The 20,000-nt window shown below is 46.0% G+C and overlaps 1 protein-coding gene across 7 annotated transcripts in view; it reads left to right on the forward strand.

Annotated features, from left to right (window-relative positions):
- The window catches only part of LOC124014772 (peripheral-type benzodiazepine receptor-associated protein 1-like), a 241,513-nt gene that overhangs the window by 189,580 nt on the left and 31,933 nt on the right, over positions 1–20,000 (forward strand). For 6 of the 7 annotated variants that reach the window (XM_046329861.1, XM_046329863.1, XM_046329864.1 and 3 more), the window contains 3 exons: positions 2,658–2,798; positions 16,516–17,373; positions 17,824–17,926. In XM_046329861.1, coding sequence (XP_046185817.1) covers positions 2,658–2,798; positions 16,516–17,373; positions 17,824–17,926 — 1,102 coding nt within the window. The remainder of the gene's footprint in view (positions 1–2,657; positions 2,799–16,515; positions 17,374–17,823; positions 17,927–20,000) is intronic. The other variant, XM_046329868.1, reaches the window with a different exon arrangement.

Consider the following 20,000-nt stretch of genomic DNA (forward strand, 5'->3'; position numbering starts at 1 on the left):
AGGTAGGTAGGTAGGTAGGTAGGTAGGTACTGGGTAGGTAGGTAGGTACTGTAGGTACTGTAGGCAGGTAGGTATGGCAGGTAGGTAGGTAGGTAGGTAGGTAGGTAGGTAGGTAGGTAGGTAGGTAGGTAGGTAGGTAGGTAGGTAGGTAGGTAGGTTGGTTAGTTAATTAGTTAGGTAGGTAGGTAGGTAGGTAGGTACTGTAGATAGGTAGGTAGGTAGGTACTGTAGGTAGGTAGGTAGGTAGGCAGGTTGGTTAGTTAATTAGTTAGGTAGGTAGGTACTGTAGGTAGGTAGGTACGGCAGGTAGAGAGGTACTGTAGGTAGGTACTGTAGGTACGGTAGGTACTGTAGGTACGGTAGGTAGGTAGGTAGGTAGGTAGGTAGGTAGGTAGGTAGGTAGGTAGGTAGGTAGGTAGGTAGGTACTGTAGGTACTGTAGGTACTGTAGGCAGGTAGGTATGGCAGGTAGGTAGGTAGGTACTGTAGGTAGGTAGGTACAGCAGGTAGGTACGTACGGCAGGTAGGTGGGTAGGTACAGCAGGTAGGTACGTACGTACGGCAGGTAGGTAGGTAGGTAGGTAGGTAGGTAGGTAGGTAGGTGGGTACTGTAGGTGGGTACTGTAGGTAGGTAGGTAGGTAGGTAGGTAGGTAGGTAGGTAGGTAGGTAGGTAGGTAGGTAGGTACTGTAGGTAGGTACTGTAGGTAGCTAGGTACTGTAGGTAGGTACTGTAGGTAGCTAGGTAGGTACTGTAGGTAGGTAGGTAGGTAGGTAGGTAGGTAGGTAGGTAGGTAGGTAGGTAGGTAGGTAGGTAGGTAGGTAGGTAGGTAGGTAGGTAGGTTCAGTGCATTTTGAAAGTATTCAGGCCACTTGACATTTTGTCCTCATTAATCTACACACAATACCCCATATATAATAAGCAAAAAGAGTTCAATCTCGGTTTCATCAGACCAGAAAATCTTGTTTCTCATGGTCTGAGAGTCTTTAGGTGCCTTTTGGGAAAACTCCAAGCGGGCTGTCATGTGCCTTTTACTGAAGAGTGGCTTCCATCTGGCCACTCTAACATAAAGGCCTGATTGGTGGAGGGCTGCAGAGATGGTTGTCCTTCTGGAAGGTTCTCCCATCTCCACAGAAGAACTCTGGAGCTCTCTCAGAATGACCATCAGGTTCTTGGTCACCTCCCTGACCAAGGCCCTTCTCCCCTGATTGCTCAGTTTGGCCGGGCGGCCAGCTCTAGGAAGAGTCTTGGTGGTTCCAAACTTCTTCCATTTAAGAATGATGGAGGTCACTGTGTTCTTGGGGACCTTCAATGCAGCAGACAGGTTTTGTTACCCTTCCCCAGATATGTTCCTCGACACAATCCTGTCTCTGAGCTCTACGGACAATTCATTTGACTTCGTGGTTTGGTTTTTGCTCTGACATGCACAGTCAACTGTGGGACCTTATATAGACAGGTGTGTGCCTTTCCAAATCATGTCCAATCAATTGAATTTACAACAGGTGGACTCCAATCAAGTTGTAGAAACATCTCAAGGATGATCAATGGAAACAGGATGCACCTGAGCTCAATTTAGAGTGTCATAGCAAAGTGTCTGAATAAGTTATTTCTGTTTTTAATTTGAACAAATTTAGCTGAAATTCTAAAAAACGGTTTTTGCTTTTTCATTATGAGGTATTGTGTGTAGATTTTATTTGATTGAATCCATTTTAGAATAAGGCTCGTAACATAAACGTGGAAAAAGTCAAAGGGTCTGAATACTTTCCAAATGCACTGTAGTTAGTTCATTAATTTATTAGTTAATTAGTTAGCTAGTACTGACCTGTGCTTCTGTGAATTTGTTTCATTAGTCCATTGTTGATGTGGTCCCCAAAATCTTTTGCATGTCAGCAATCAAGTTTTCAAGATGAATAACTTTCAAAATGCAGAAATACAGCCGCTATTATGTTTTACATCATATGATACAAAATGCATAATACCGGCTGTATTTCTGTATGTTGAAAGTTATGTACTGTATCTTGAAAACTTGATTGCTTACATGCAAAACATTTGGGAGATTACATCAACAATGAATAGAACAAATACCAAATACCTTTAAATGTCATGGCCAGTTACTGCCCTAGCTCTAGGAAAAGCCTTTAGGATCATTATCTCTTGTTTAGATGAACCAGTTACTGCACTAGCTCTAGGAAAAGCCTTTAGGATCATTATCTCTTGTTTAGATGAACCAGTTACTGCCCTAGCTCTAGGAAAAGCCTCGGGATCATTATCTCTTATGTATCAAGAGGGTGCTTCAGACCAGGAAGCATTGAGGATAGAGGCAGGATATCAAGATATACCAGCGCTCATAGTACAATTTAACGCAAATGTACCTAATAAATGAATGTTCCACTTTTATTGGCACCTACAGTTAATAGCACAAAAATAAATATCGACTCTAAATGTAGATTTGTATATTTTGTCTGAGTTAGATATTGGCTAAGATATTGTCTAAGACATCATTGGTTATTCCACGGTCTGAAAGTGTGTTGTGCTGTGTGGTTCTGTCCTGTGGTTCAGCGGTCGGTCTGTAAGTGTGTTGTGCTGTGTGGTTCTGTCCTGTGGTTCAGCGGCCGGTCTGTAAGTGTGTTGTGCTGTGTGGTTCTGTCCTGTGGTTCAGCGGTATACCGCCGGTCCGATGGAGCCAGAGAGCAGTAGGGGATCTGACCTGTCTGATATCCTGGAGGAAGAGGAGGATGACCTCTACTCTGACCCCCCTGGATCCGCCCTGGCCCGGGGGTACACCACCGGAGCTAACAGGGTAAACAGTCACCACACACACACACCATAACACACACACACACCATAACACACACACACACCATAACACACACACACACCATAACACACACACACACACCGTAACACACACACACCGTAACACACACACACCGTAACACACACACACCGTAACACACACACACCGTAACACACACACACCGTAACACAGACACACCGTAACACACACACACCATAACACACACACACCATAACATACACACACCATAACACACAGACACACCATAACACACAGACACACCATAACACAGACACACCGTAACACACACACACCATAACACAGACACACCATAACACACACACACACACACACACCATAACACACACACACCATAACACACCATAACACACACACACCATAACATACACACACACCATAACACACACACACACACACCATAACACACACACACCATAACACACCATAACACACACACACCATAACACACACACACCATAACACACCATAACACAGACACACCATAACATACACACACCATAACACACACACACCATAACACACCATAACACACACACACCATAACACACACACACACCATAACACAGACACACCATAACACACACACACCATAACATACACACACACCATAACACACACACACACACACCATAACACACACACACCATAACACACCATAACACACACACACCATAACACACACACACACCATAACACAGACACACCATAACACACACACACCATAACACATACACACACCATAACACACACACACACCATAACACACACACACACCATAACACACACACACACCATAACACACCATAACACACACACACCATAACACACACACACACACACCATAACACAGACACACCATAACACACACACACACCATAACACAGACACCATAACACACCATAACACACAGACACACCATAACACACTATAACAGACCATAACACACACACACACCATAACACAGACACACCATAACACACAGACACACCATAACACACCATAACACACAGACACACCATAACACACTATAACAGACCATAACACACATACACACCATAACACACCATAACACACCATAACACACAAACACACAGACACACCATAACACACCATAACACACACACACCATAACACACCATAACACACAGACACCATAACACAGACACACCATAACACACCATAACACACAGACACACCATAACACACCATAACACACCATAACACACCATAACACACATACACACCATAACACACCATAACACACCATAACACACAGACACACAGACACACCATAACACACCATAACACACAGACACACCATAACACACCATAACACACCATAACACACCATAACACACAGACACACCATAACACACCATAACACACACACACCATAACACACCATAACACACAGACACCATAACACAGACACACCATAACACACCATAACACACCATAACACACCATAACACACAGACACACCATAACACACCATAACACACCATAACACACTATAACACACCATAACACACCATAACACACTATAACACACTATAACACACAGACACACCATAACACACCATAACACACCATAACACACCATAACACACAGACACACCATAACACACAGACACACCATAACACACCATAACACACAGACACACCATAACACACCATAACACACACACACCATAACACACCATAACACACCATAACACACAGACACCATAACACAGACACACCATAACACACCATAACAACATAACACAGACACCATAACACACCATAACACACAGACACACCATAACACACACACACCATAACACAGACACCATAACACACCATAACACACAGACACACCATAACACAGACACACCATAACACAGACACACCATAACACAGACACACCATAACACAGACACACCATAACACAGACACACCATAACACAGACACCATAACACAGACACCATAACACAGACACCATAACACAGACACACCATAACACAGACACACCATAACACAGACACACCATAACACAGACACACCATAACACAGACACACCATAACACAGACACACCATAACACAGACACACCATAACACAGACACACCATAACACAGACACACCATAACACAGACACACCATAACACAACACACCATAACACAGACACACCATAACACAGACACACCATAACACAGACACACCATAACACACCATAACACACCATAACACAGACACACCATAACACAGACACACCATAACACACCATAACACACCATAACACAGACACACCATAACACAGACACACCATAGACACACCATAACACAGACACACCATAGCACAGACACACCATAGCACAGACACACCATAACACAGACACACCATAACACAGACACACCATAACACAGACACACCATAACACAGACATAACACAGACACACCATAACACACACCATAACACACCATAACACACCATAACACAGACACACCATAGCACAGACACACCATAGCACAGACACACCATAGCACAGACACACCATAGCACAGACACACCATAACACATACACACCATAACACAGACACCATAACACAGACACCATAACACAGACACCATAACACAGACACCATAACACAGACACACCATAACACAGACACACCATAACACAGACACACCATAACACAGACACACCATAACACAGACACACCATAACACAGACACACCATAACACAGACACACCATAACACAGACACACCATAACACAGACACACCATAACACAGACACACCATAACACAGACACACCATAACACAGACACACCATAACACAGACACACCATAACACAGACACACCATAACACAGACACCATAACACAGACACCATAACACAGACACACCATAACACAGACACCATAACACAGACACCATAACACAGACACACCATAACACAGACACACCATAACACAGACACACCATAACACAGACACACCATAACACACCATAACACACCATAACACACCATAACACAGACACACCATAACACAGACACACCATAACACAGACACACCATAACACAGACACACCATAACACAGACACACCATAACACAGACACACCATAACACAGACACACCATAACACAGACACACCATAACACAGACACAATAACACAGACACCATAACACAGACACACCATAACACAGACACACCATAACACAGACACACCATAACACAGACACACCATAACACAGACACACCATAACACAGACACACCATAACACAGACACACCATAACACACCATAACACAGACACACCATAGCACAGACACACCATAACACAGACACACCATAGCACAGACACACCATAGCACAGACACACCATAGCACAGACACACCATAACACAGACACACCATAACACAGACACACCATAACACAGACACACCATAACACAGACACCATAACACAGACACCATAACACAGACACACCATAACACAGACACACCATAACACAGACACACCATAACACAGACACACCATAACACAGACACACCATAACACAGACACACCATAACACAGACACCATAACACAGACACCATAACACAGACACACCATAACACAGACACACCATAACACAGACACACCATAACACAGACACACCATAACACAGACACACCATAACACAGACACACCATAACACAGACACACCATAACACAGACACACCATAACACAGACACACCATAACACACCATAACACACCATAACACAGACACACCATAACACAGACACACCATAACACACCATAACACACCATAACACACCATAACACACCATAACACAGACACCATAACACACCATAACACAGACACCATAACACAGACACACCATAACACAGACACACCATAACACAGACACACCATAACACAGACACACCATAACACAGACACACCATAACACAGACACACCATAACACAGACACACCATAACACAGACACACCATAACACAGACACACCATAACACACCATAACACACCATAACACACCATAACACAGACACACCATAACACAGACACACCATAACACAGACACACCATAACACACCATAACACACCATAACACAGACACACCATAACACAGACACACCATAACACAGACACACCATAACACAGACACACCATAACACAGACACACCATAACACAGACACACCATAACACAGACACACCATAACACAGACACACCATAACACAGACACACCATAACACAGACACACCATAACACACCATAACACAGACACACCATAACACAGACACACCATAACACACCATAACACACCATAACACAGACACACCATAACACAGACACACCATAACACAGACACACCATAACACAGACACACCATAACACACCATAACACAGACACACCATAACACAGACACACCATAACACAGACACACCATAACACACCATAACACACCATAACACAGACACACCATAACACAGACACACCATAACACACCATAACACACCATAACACAGACACACCATAGCACAGACACACCATAGCACAGACACACCATAGCACAGACACACCATAGCACAGACACACCATAACACAGACACACCATAACACAGACACACCATAACACAGACACACCATAACACAGACACACCATAACACACCATAACACACCATAACACAGACACACCATAGCACAGACACACCATAGCACAGACACACCATAGCACAGACACACCATAACACATACACACCATAACACAGACACCATAACACAGACACCATAACACAGACACCATAACACAGACACCATAACACAGACACACCATAACACAGACACACCATAACACAGACACACCATAACACAGACACACCATAACACAGACACACCATAACACAGACACACCATAACACAGACACACCATAACACAGACACACCATAACACAGACACACCATAACACAGACACCATAACACAGACACCATAACACAGACACACCATAACACAGACACACCATAACACAGACACACCATAACACAGACACCATAACACAGACACACCATAACACAGACACACCATAACACAGACACACCATAACACAGACACACCATAACACACCATAACACACCATAACACACCATAACACAGACACACCATAACACAGACACACCATAACACAGACACACCATAACACAGACACACCATAACACAGACACACCATAACACAGACACACCATAACACAGACACACCATAACACAGACACACCATAACACAGACACACCATAACACAGACACAATAACACAGACACCATAACACAGACACACCATAACACAGACACACCATAACACAGACACACCATAACACAGACACACCATAACACAGACACACCATAACACAGACACACCATAACACAGACACACCATAACACACCATAACACAGACACACCATAGCACAGACACACCATAACACAGACACACCATAGCACAGACACACCATAGCACAGACACACCATAGACACACAGACACACCATAACACAGACACACCATAACACAGACACACCATAACACACCATAACACACCATAACACAGACACACCATAACACAGACACCATAACACAGACACACCATAACACAGACACACCATAACACAGACACACCATAACACAGACACACCATAACACAGACACACCATAACACAGACACACCATAACACAGACACCATAACACAGACACACCATAACACAGACACACCATAACACAGACACACCATAACACAGACACACCATAACACAGACACACCATAACACAGACACACCATAACACAGACACACCATAACACAGACACACCATAACACAGACACACCATAACACAGACACACCATAACACAGACACACCATAACACACCATAACACACCATAACACAGACACACCATAACACAGACACACCATAACACACCATAACACACCATAACACACCATAACACACCATAACACAGACACCATAACACACCATAACACAGACACCATAACACAGACACACCATAACACAGACACACCATAACACAGACACACCATAACACAGACACACCATAACACAGACACACCATAACACAGACACACCATAACACAGACACACCATAACACAGACACACCATAACACACCATAACACACCATAACACACCATAACACAGACACACCATAACACAGACACACCATAACACAGACACACCATAACACACCATAACACACCATAACACAGACACACCATAACACAGACACACCATAACACAGACACACCATAACACAGACACACCATAACACAGACACACCATAACACAGACACACCATAACACAGACACACCATAACACAGACACACCATAACACAGACACACCATAACACACCATAACACAGACACACCATAACACAGACACACCATAACACACCATAACACACCATAACACAGACACACCATAACACAGACACACCATAACACAGACACACCATAACACACCATAACACACCATAACACAGACACACCATAACACAGACACACCACACACCATAACACAGACACACCATAACACCATAACACAGACACACCATAACACAGACACACCATAACACAGACACACCATAACACAGACACACCATAACACAGACACACCATAACACAGACACACCATAACACAGACACACCATAACACAGACACACCATAACACACCACCATAACACAGACACACCATAACACAGACACACCATAGCACAGACACACCATAACACAGACACACCATAACACAGACACACCATAACACAGACAGACACCATAACACAGACACACCATAACACAGACACACCATAACACAGACACACCATAACACAGACACACCATAACACAGACACACCATAACACACCATACACACCATAGACACACCATAACACACCATAACACACACCATAACACAGACACACCATAACACAGACACACCATAACACAGACACACCATAACACATAACACACCATAACACAACACACCATAACACAGACACCATAACACATACACACCATAACACAGACACACCATAACACAGACACACCATAACACAGACACACCATAACACAGACACACCATAACACAGACACACCATAACACAGACACACCATAACACAGACACACCATAAACAGACACACCATAACACAGACACACCAGACACACACACCATAACACAGACACACCATAACACACCATAACACACCATAACACAGACACACCATAACACAGACACACCATAACACAGACACACCATAACACAGACACACCATAGCACAGACACACCATAGCACAGACACACCATAGCACAGACACACCATAACACAGACACACCATAACACAGACACACCATAACACAGACACACCATAACACAGACACACCATAACACAGACACACCATAACACAGACACACCATAACACAGACACACCATAACACAGACACACCATAACAAAGACACACCATAACACAGACACACCATAACACACCATAACACAGACACACCATAGCACAGACACACCATAGCACAGACACACCATAGCACAGACACACCATAACACAGACACACCATAACACAGACACACCATAACACAGACACACCATAACACAGACACACCATAACACAGACACACCATAACACACCATAACACACCATAACACAGACACACCATAACACAGACACACCATATAACACAGACACACCATAGCACAGACACACCATAGCACAGACACACCATAACACAGACACACCATAACACAGACACACCATAACACAGACACACCATAACACAGACACACCATAACACAGACACACCATAACACAGACACACCATAACACAGACACACCATAACACAGACACACCATAACACAGACACACCATAACACAGACACACCATAACACAGACACACCATAACACAGACACACCATAACACAGACACACCATAACAAAGACACACCATAACACAGACACACCATAACACACCATAACACAGACACACCATAACACACCATAACACAGACACACCATAACACAGACACCATAACACAGACACCATAACACAGACACCATAACACAGACACCATAACACAGACACACCATAACACAGACACCATAACACAGACACCATAACACAGACACCATAACACAGACACCATAACACAGACACACCATAACACAGACACACCATAACACAGACACCATAACACAGACACACCATAACACAGACACACCATAACACAGACACACCATAACACAGACACACCATAACACAGACACACCATAACACAGACACACCATAACACACACACCATAACACACACACCATAACACAGACACACCATAACACAGACACACCATAACACAGACACACCATAGCACAGACACACCATAGCACAGACACACCATAGCACAGACACACCATAGCACAGACACACCATAGCACAGACACACCATAACACAGACACGCCATAACACACCATAACACACAGACACACCATAACACACCATAACACACCATAACACAGACACACCATAACACAGACACACCATAACACAGACACACCATAACACAGACACACCATAACACAGACACACCATATCACAGACACACCATAACATACAGACACCATACCACAGACACACCATAACACACCATAACACACAGACACACCATAACACACCATAACACACCATAACACAGACACACCATAACACAGACACACCATAACACAGACACACCATAACACAGACACACCATAACACAGACACACCATAACACAGACACACCATAACACAGACACACCATAACACAGACACACCATAACACAGACACACCATAACACAGACACACCATAACACAGACACACCATAACACAGACACACCATAACACAGACACACCATAACACAGACACACCATAGCACAGACACACCATAGCACAGACACACCATAACACAGACACACCATAACACAGACACACCATAACACAGACACACCATAACACAGACACACCATAACACAGACACACCATAACACAGACACACCATAACAAAGACACACCATAACACAGACACACCATAACACACCATAACACAGACACACCATAGCACAGACACACCATAGCACAGACACACCATAGCACAGACACACCATAACACAGACACACCATAACACAGACACACCATAACACAGACACACCATAACACAGACACACCATAACACAGACACACCATAACACAGACACACCATAACACAGACACACCATAACACACCATAACACACCATAACACACCATAACACACCATAACACAGACACACCATAACACAGACACACCATAACACACACACACCATAACACACCATAACACACCATAACACAGACACACCATAACACAGACACACCATAACACAGACACACCATAACACAGACACACCATAACACAGACACACCATAACACAGACACACCATAACACAGACACACCATAACAGACACACCATAACACACCATAACACAGACACACCATAACACAGACACACCATAACACACCATAACACACCATAACACAGACACACCATAACACAGACACACCATAACACAGACACACCATAACACAGACACACCATAGCACAGACACACCATAGCACAGACACACCATAGCACAGACACACCATAACACAGACACACCATAACACAGACACACCATAACACAGACACACCATAACACAGACACACCATAACACAGACACACCATAACACAGACACACCATAACACAGACACACCATAACACAGACACCATAACACAGACACACCATAACAAAGACACACCATAACACAGACACACCATAACACACCATAACACAGACACACCATAGCACAGACACACCATAGCACAGACACACCATAGCACAGACACACCATAACACAGACACACCATAACACAGACACACCATAACACAGACACACCATAACACAGACACACCATAACACAGACACACCATAACACACCATAACACACCATAACACAGACACACCATAGCACAGACACACCATAGCACAGACACACCATAGCACAGACACACCATAGCACAGACACACCATAACACAGACACACCATAACACAGACACACCATAACACAGACACACCATAACACAGACACACCATAACACAGACACACCATAACACAGACACACCATAACACAGACACACCATAACACAGACACACCATAACACAGACACACCATAACACAGACACACCATAACACAGACACACCATAACACAGACACACCATAACACAGACACACCATAACACACCATAACACAGACACACCATAACACACCATAACACAGACACACCATAACACACCATAACACAGACACACCATAACACAGACACCATAACACAGACACCATAACACAGACACCATAACACAGACACCATAACACAGACATAACACAGACACACCATAACACAGACACCATAACACAGACACCATAACACAGACACCATAACACAGACACACCATAACACAGACACACCATAACACAGACACCATAACACAGACACACCATAACACAGACACACCATAACACAGACACACCATAACACAGACACACCATAACACAGACACACCATAACACAGACACACCATAACACACACACCATAACACACACACCATAACACAGACACACCATAACACAGACACACCATAACACAGACACACCATAGCACAGACACACCATAGCACAGACACACCATAGCACAGACACACCATAGCACAGACACACCATAGCACAGACACACCATAACACAGACACGCCATAACACACCATAACACACAGACACACCATAACACACCATAACACACCATAACACAGACACACCATAACACAGACACACCATAACACAGACACACCATAACACAGACACACCATAACACAGACACACCATATCACAGACACACCATAACATACAGACACCATACCACAGACACACCATAACACACCATAACACACAGACACACCATAACACACCATAACACACCATAACACAGACACACCATAACACAGACACACCATAACACAGACACACCATAACACAGACACACCATAACACAGACACACCATAACACAGACACACCATAACACAGACACACCATAACACAGACACACCATAACACAGACACCATAACACAGACACACCATAACACAGACACACCATAACACAGACACACCATAACACACCATAACACACCATAACACAGACACACCATAACACAGACACACCATAACACAGACACACCATAACACAGACACACCATAACACAGACACACCATAACACAGACACACCATAACACAGACACACCATAACACAGACACACCATAACACAGACACACCATAACACAGACACACCATAACACAGACACACCATAACACAGACACACCATAACACAGACACACCATAACACAGACACACCATAACACACCATAACACAGACACACCATAACACAGACACACCATAACACAGACACACCATAACACAGACACACCATAACACAGACACACCATAACACACCATAACACACCATAACACAGACACACCATAACACAGACACACCATAACACAGACACACCATAACACAGACACACCATAACACAGACACACCATAACACAGACACACCATAACACAGACACACCATAACACAGACACACCATAACACAGACACACCATAACACAGACACACCATAACACAGACACACCATAACACACCATAACACAGACACACCATAACACAGACACCATAACACAGACACACCATAACACACCATAACACACCATAACACACCATAACACACCATAACACACCATAACACACCATAACACACCATAACACAGACACACCATAACACAGACACCATAACACAGACACACCATAACACAGACACACCATAACACAGACACACCATAACACAGACACACCATAACACACCATAACACACCATAACACACCATAACACACCATAACACACCATAACACAGACACACCATAACACAGACACACCATAACACAGACACACCATAACACACCATAACACACACACACCATAACACAGACACACCATAACACAGACACCATAACACAGACACACCATAACACAGACACACCATAACACAGACACACCATAACACACCATAACACACCATAACACAGACACACCATAACACACCATAACACACCATAACACAGACACACCATAACACACAAACACACCATAACACACCATAACACACAGACACACCATAACACACCATAACACAGACACACCATAACACAGACACCATAACACAGACACCATAACACAGACACACCATAACACAGACACACCATAACACAGACACACCATAACACACCATAACACACCATAACACAGACACACCATAACACACCATAACACACCATAACACAGACACACCATAACACACCATAACACACCATAACACAGACACACCATAACACACCATAACACACCATAACACAGACACACCATAACACAGACACATCATAACACAGACACACCATAACACACCATAACACACCATAACACAGACACACCATAACACACCATAACACAGACACACCATAACACACCATAACACACCATAACACAGACACACCATAACACACCATAACACACCATAAAACAGACACACCATAACACACCATAACACACAGACACACCATAACACACCATAACACACCATAACACACCATAACACAGACACCATAACACAGACACCATAACACAGACACCTGATCTGTGGAGGACAGCCTCTGTTTTGGTTTGTTTTTTCTCTTTCACTCTTGAATTCACTCACCGTTTTGATTCATTTTCTTTTCACCCTGTCCTGTCCACCACTCCACCCTCACTCTTCACTGTCACCCTGTCCTGTCCACCACTCCACCCTCACTCTTCACTGTCACCCTGTCCTGTCCACCACTCCACCCTCACTCTTCACTGTCACCCTGTCCTGTCACCACTCCACCCTCACTCTTCACTGTCACCCTGTCCTGTCACCACTCCACCCTCACTCTTCACTGTCACCCTGTCCTGTCACCACTCCACCCTCACTCTTCACTGTCACCCTGTCCTGTCACCACTCCACCCTCACTCTTCACTGTCACCCTGTCCTGTCCACCACTCCACCCTCACTCTTCACTGTTCCTCCTGTCTCCCTGTCCTGTCCACCACTCCACCCTCACTCTTTCCACTCTGCCCTCACTTTCTCCACTCCGCCCTCACTCTCTCCACTCCACCCTCACTCTCTCCACTCCACCCTCACTCTCTCCACTCCGCCCTCACTTTCTCCACTCCACCCTCACTCTCTCCACTCCACCCTCACTCACTCTCTCCACTCCACCCTCACTCACTCTCTCCACTCCACCCTCACTCACTCTCTCCACTCCACCCTCACTCACTCTCTCCACTCCACCCTCCCTCTCTTCACTGTTCCTTTCTGACCTCCTACCTCATCCAACCTTTGTACCTTCCACCTGTTACACCTCCTCCTCGATGACCCTTGACCCATGACCCCTGTAGCCAGACCAGTGGGAGGTGCCGGACAGTGACGAGGAGATTGTGGAGAAGATCCTGAAGCTTCCTCCTCAGGCCCAGACTCAGGCCTACCACTACCATCAGCAGGGTCATCATCACCACAACGAGCACTTGTTCAGCATCCCAGAGGTCACCGATGACGAGGATAACAGTGTCGACTATACGCACCGTCGCCACCGCAGGCAGTCCCAAGCCGGGCCCAGCCACCATCCTGATGATCCCCACTACCACAGCCCCAGACACCAACCCCAGCCACACCACCACCACCACCACCACAGCAGCAGACCCGAAGCCAATGAGCCTTCACCCAGACACAGTGGCGGTGCTGTTTTTCGGGCCCAGAACAGGGTCCACTACACAGACACAGAAGACAGCATCAGCCACCCCGAGGAGGGGCTGCTGGACACCGGGGGCAGTAGGGATGTTTGGGTTCCTCGGGCCACCAAGAAAGCCCACCACGGTGGGGGAGGGAGTAAGGCGGGGACGATGGCCTTAGTAGGCGGACTGGGGGACCGGCTCAGACGAGAAGCCTTGCTACGGAGTCAGATGGCGGTCGCTGCGTTTACGACCCAGGCCACCGGACACACACCGGGTCTGGGCTCCCACCCGGTCAGCAAGAACGTCCGGAAGGTCAATTCCCCGGTGGGCTCAGTAACAGAAATCGACCTTGAGTACGGGACAGACGAGGAGGAGCCGTTGACCTACGACCCCGGGGAACGAGGGGAGGTGGTGTTAGACCAGATGAGCTCTGAGTGGTGGGTGGAGGGGGTACAGCCTGAACCCCGGCCTCGGCTCCGGGGAAAGCCTGCGCTCCAGGCCATCATAGCTACTGCAGCAGAATGGGTGTGTTGTCACTCGTTGTATCCTGTGGCTGTATTCCCTCTGGATTCTCTGTCTTCCACCGGTGCCTGTGTCGTCAGGTCACCTGTAACTGATGTCCTAGCCACCTAGCGTCTTTCTGTCTGTCTGACTGACTGTCTGCACTATCCGTTTCTCCAGACTCATTCAACCTGCACAACCACCTGGTTCTTATACTATACAACTCGTGTCTCTAACCCTGCACCACTGTACAATCATCAGCTGTCTGTCTTTCTCTCTGACTGACTGTCTCGCTCTGTGTGTGTGTATTTTTGTGTGTGTGTGTGTGTGTGTGTGTGTGTGTGTGTGTGTGTGTGTGTGTGTGTGTGTGTGTGTGTGTGTGTGTGTGTGTGTGTGTGTGTGTGTGTGTGTGTGTGTGTGTGTGTGTGTGTGTGTGTGTGTGTGTGTGTGTGTGTGTGTGTGTGTGTTGACCAGGAGTCTGGCAGAGACCTGTCGATGGAGGCTGGTGCTGGGTGGAGCGGACAGCCTGGACTATCTCCTAAACTGACCAGGTCAGAGGTCATACATCAGCTCAAAGGTCAGAATCGTATTCCTCCTCTTCACCCCCCCCTCTCTCTCTCTCTCTCTCTCTCTCTCTCTGTCCCTCTCTCTCTCTGTCCCCCCCTCTCTCTCTCTCTCTCTCTCTGTCTCTCTCTCTCTGTCTCTCTGTCTCTCTCTCTCTCTCTCCTTCTCTCTCTATCTCTCTGTCTCTCTCTCTCTCTCTCTCTCCTTCTCTCTCTATCTCTCTATCTCTCTGTCTCTCTGTCTCTTTATATGTACAGTCCTAGGACTACAGGACTATAGTCACCAATCTGCAGTCAGTGAGATACTATACTATAACAGGGAGGAGGGGAGGAAGGGGAGGACAGTACTATAACAGGGAGGAGGGGAGGAGGGGGAGGACAGTACTATAACAGGGAGGAGGGGGAGGACAGTACTATAACAGGGAGGAGGGGGAGGACAGTACTATAACAGGGAGGGGGGGTACTATAACAGGGAGGAGGGGAGGAGGGGGAGGACAGTACTATAACAGGGAGGAGGGGAGGACAGTACTATAACAGGGAGGAGGGGAGGAGGGGAGGACAGTACTATAACAGGGAGGAGGGGAGGACAGTACTATAACAGGGAGGAGGGAGGAGGGGGGGAGGGAGGAGGGGAGGACAGTACTATAACAGGGAGGAGGGGGAGGACAGTACTATAACAGGGAGGAGGGGAGACAGTACTATAACAGGGAGGAGGGGGGGAGGAGGGGGAGGACAGTACTATAACAGGGAGGAGGGGAGGACAGTACTATAACAGGGAGGAGGGGAGGACAGTACTATAACAGGGAGGGGGAGGACAGTACTATAACAGGGAGGAGGACAGGGGAGGACAGTACTATAACAGGGAGGAGGGGGAGGACAGTACTATAACAGGGAGGAGGGGGAGGACAGTACTATAACAGGGAGGGGGGAGGACAGTACTATAACAGGGAGGAGGGGGAGGACAGTACTATAACAGGGAGGAGGGGGAGGACAGTACTATAACAGGGAGGAGGGGGAGGACAGTACTATAACAGGGAGGAGGGGAGGACAGAGGGAGGGAGGACAGTACTATAACAGGGAGGAGGAGGACAGTACTATAACAGGGAGGAGGGGGAGGACAGTACTATAACAGACTATAACAGGGAGGGGGGAGGACAGTACTATAACAGGGAGGACAGTACTATAACAGGGGGAGGACAGTACTATAACAGGGAACAGGGTACTATAACAGGGGGAGGACAGTACTATAACAGGGGGAGGACAGTACTATAACAGGGGGACAGTACTATAACAGGGAGGGGAGGACAGTACTATAACAGGGAGGAGGGGAGGACAGTACTATAACAGGGGGAGGACAGTACTATAACAGGGGGAGGGGAGGACAGTACTATAACAGGGAGGAGGGTACTATAACAGGGAGGAGGACAGTACTATAACAGGGAGGAGGGGGAGGACAGTACTATAACAGGGAGGAGGGGGAGGACAGTACTATAACAGGGAGGAGGACAGTACTATAACAGGGAGGAGGACAGTACTATAACAGGGAGGAGGACAGTACTATAACAGGGAGGAGGGGGAGGACAGTACTATAACAGGGAGGAGGGGGAGGACAGTACTATAACAGGGAGGAGGGGGAGGACAGTACTATAACAGGAGGAGGAGGGGGGAGGACAGTACTATAACAGGGAGGAGGAGGACAGTACTATAACAGGGAGGAGGGGGAGGACAGTACTATAACAGGGAGGAGGGAGGACAGTACTATAACAGGGAGGAGAGGAGGACAGTACTATAACAGGGAGGAGGACAGGAGGAGGACAGTACTATAACAGGGAGGGGAGGAGGACAGTACTATAACAGGGGGAGGGAGGACAGTACTATAACAGGGAGGAGGACAGTACTATAACAGGGAGGAGGACAGTACTATAACAGGGAGGAGGACAGTACTATAACAGGGGGAGGGAGGACAGTACTATAACAGGGAGGAGGACAGTACTATAACAGGGGGAGGGGAGGACAGTACTATAACAGGGAGGAGGGAGGACAGTACTATAACAGGGAGGAGGACAGTACTATAACAGGGAGGAGGAC

Source organism: Oncorhynchus gorbuscha, linkage group LG02 (assembly GCF_021184085.1).
Source record: "Oncorhynchus gorbuscha isolate QuinsamMale2020 ecotype Even-year linkage group LG02, OgorEven_v1.0, whole genome shotgun sequence".
Lineage (NCBI taxonomy): Eukaryota > Metazoa > Chordata > Actinopteri > Salmoniformes > Salmonidae > Oncorhynchus > Oncorhynchus gorbuscha.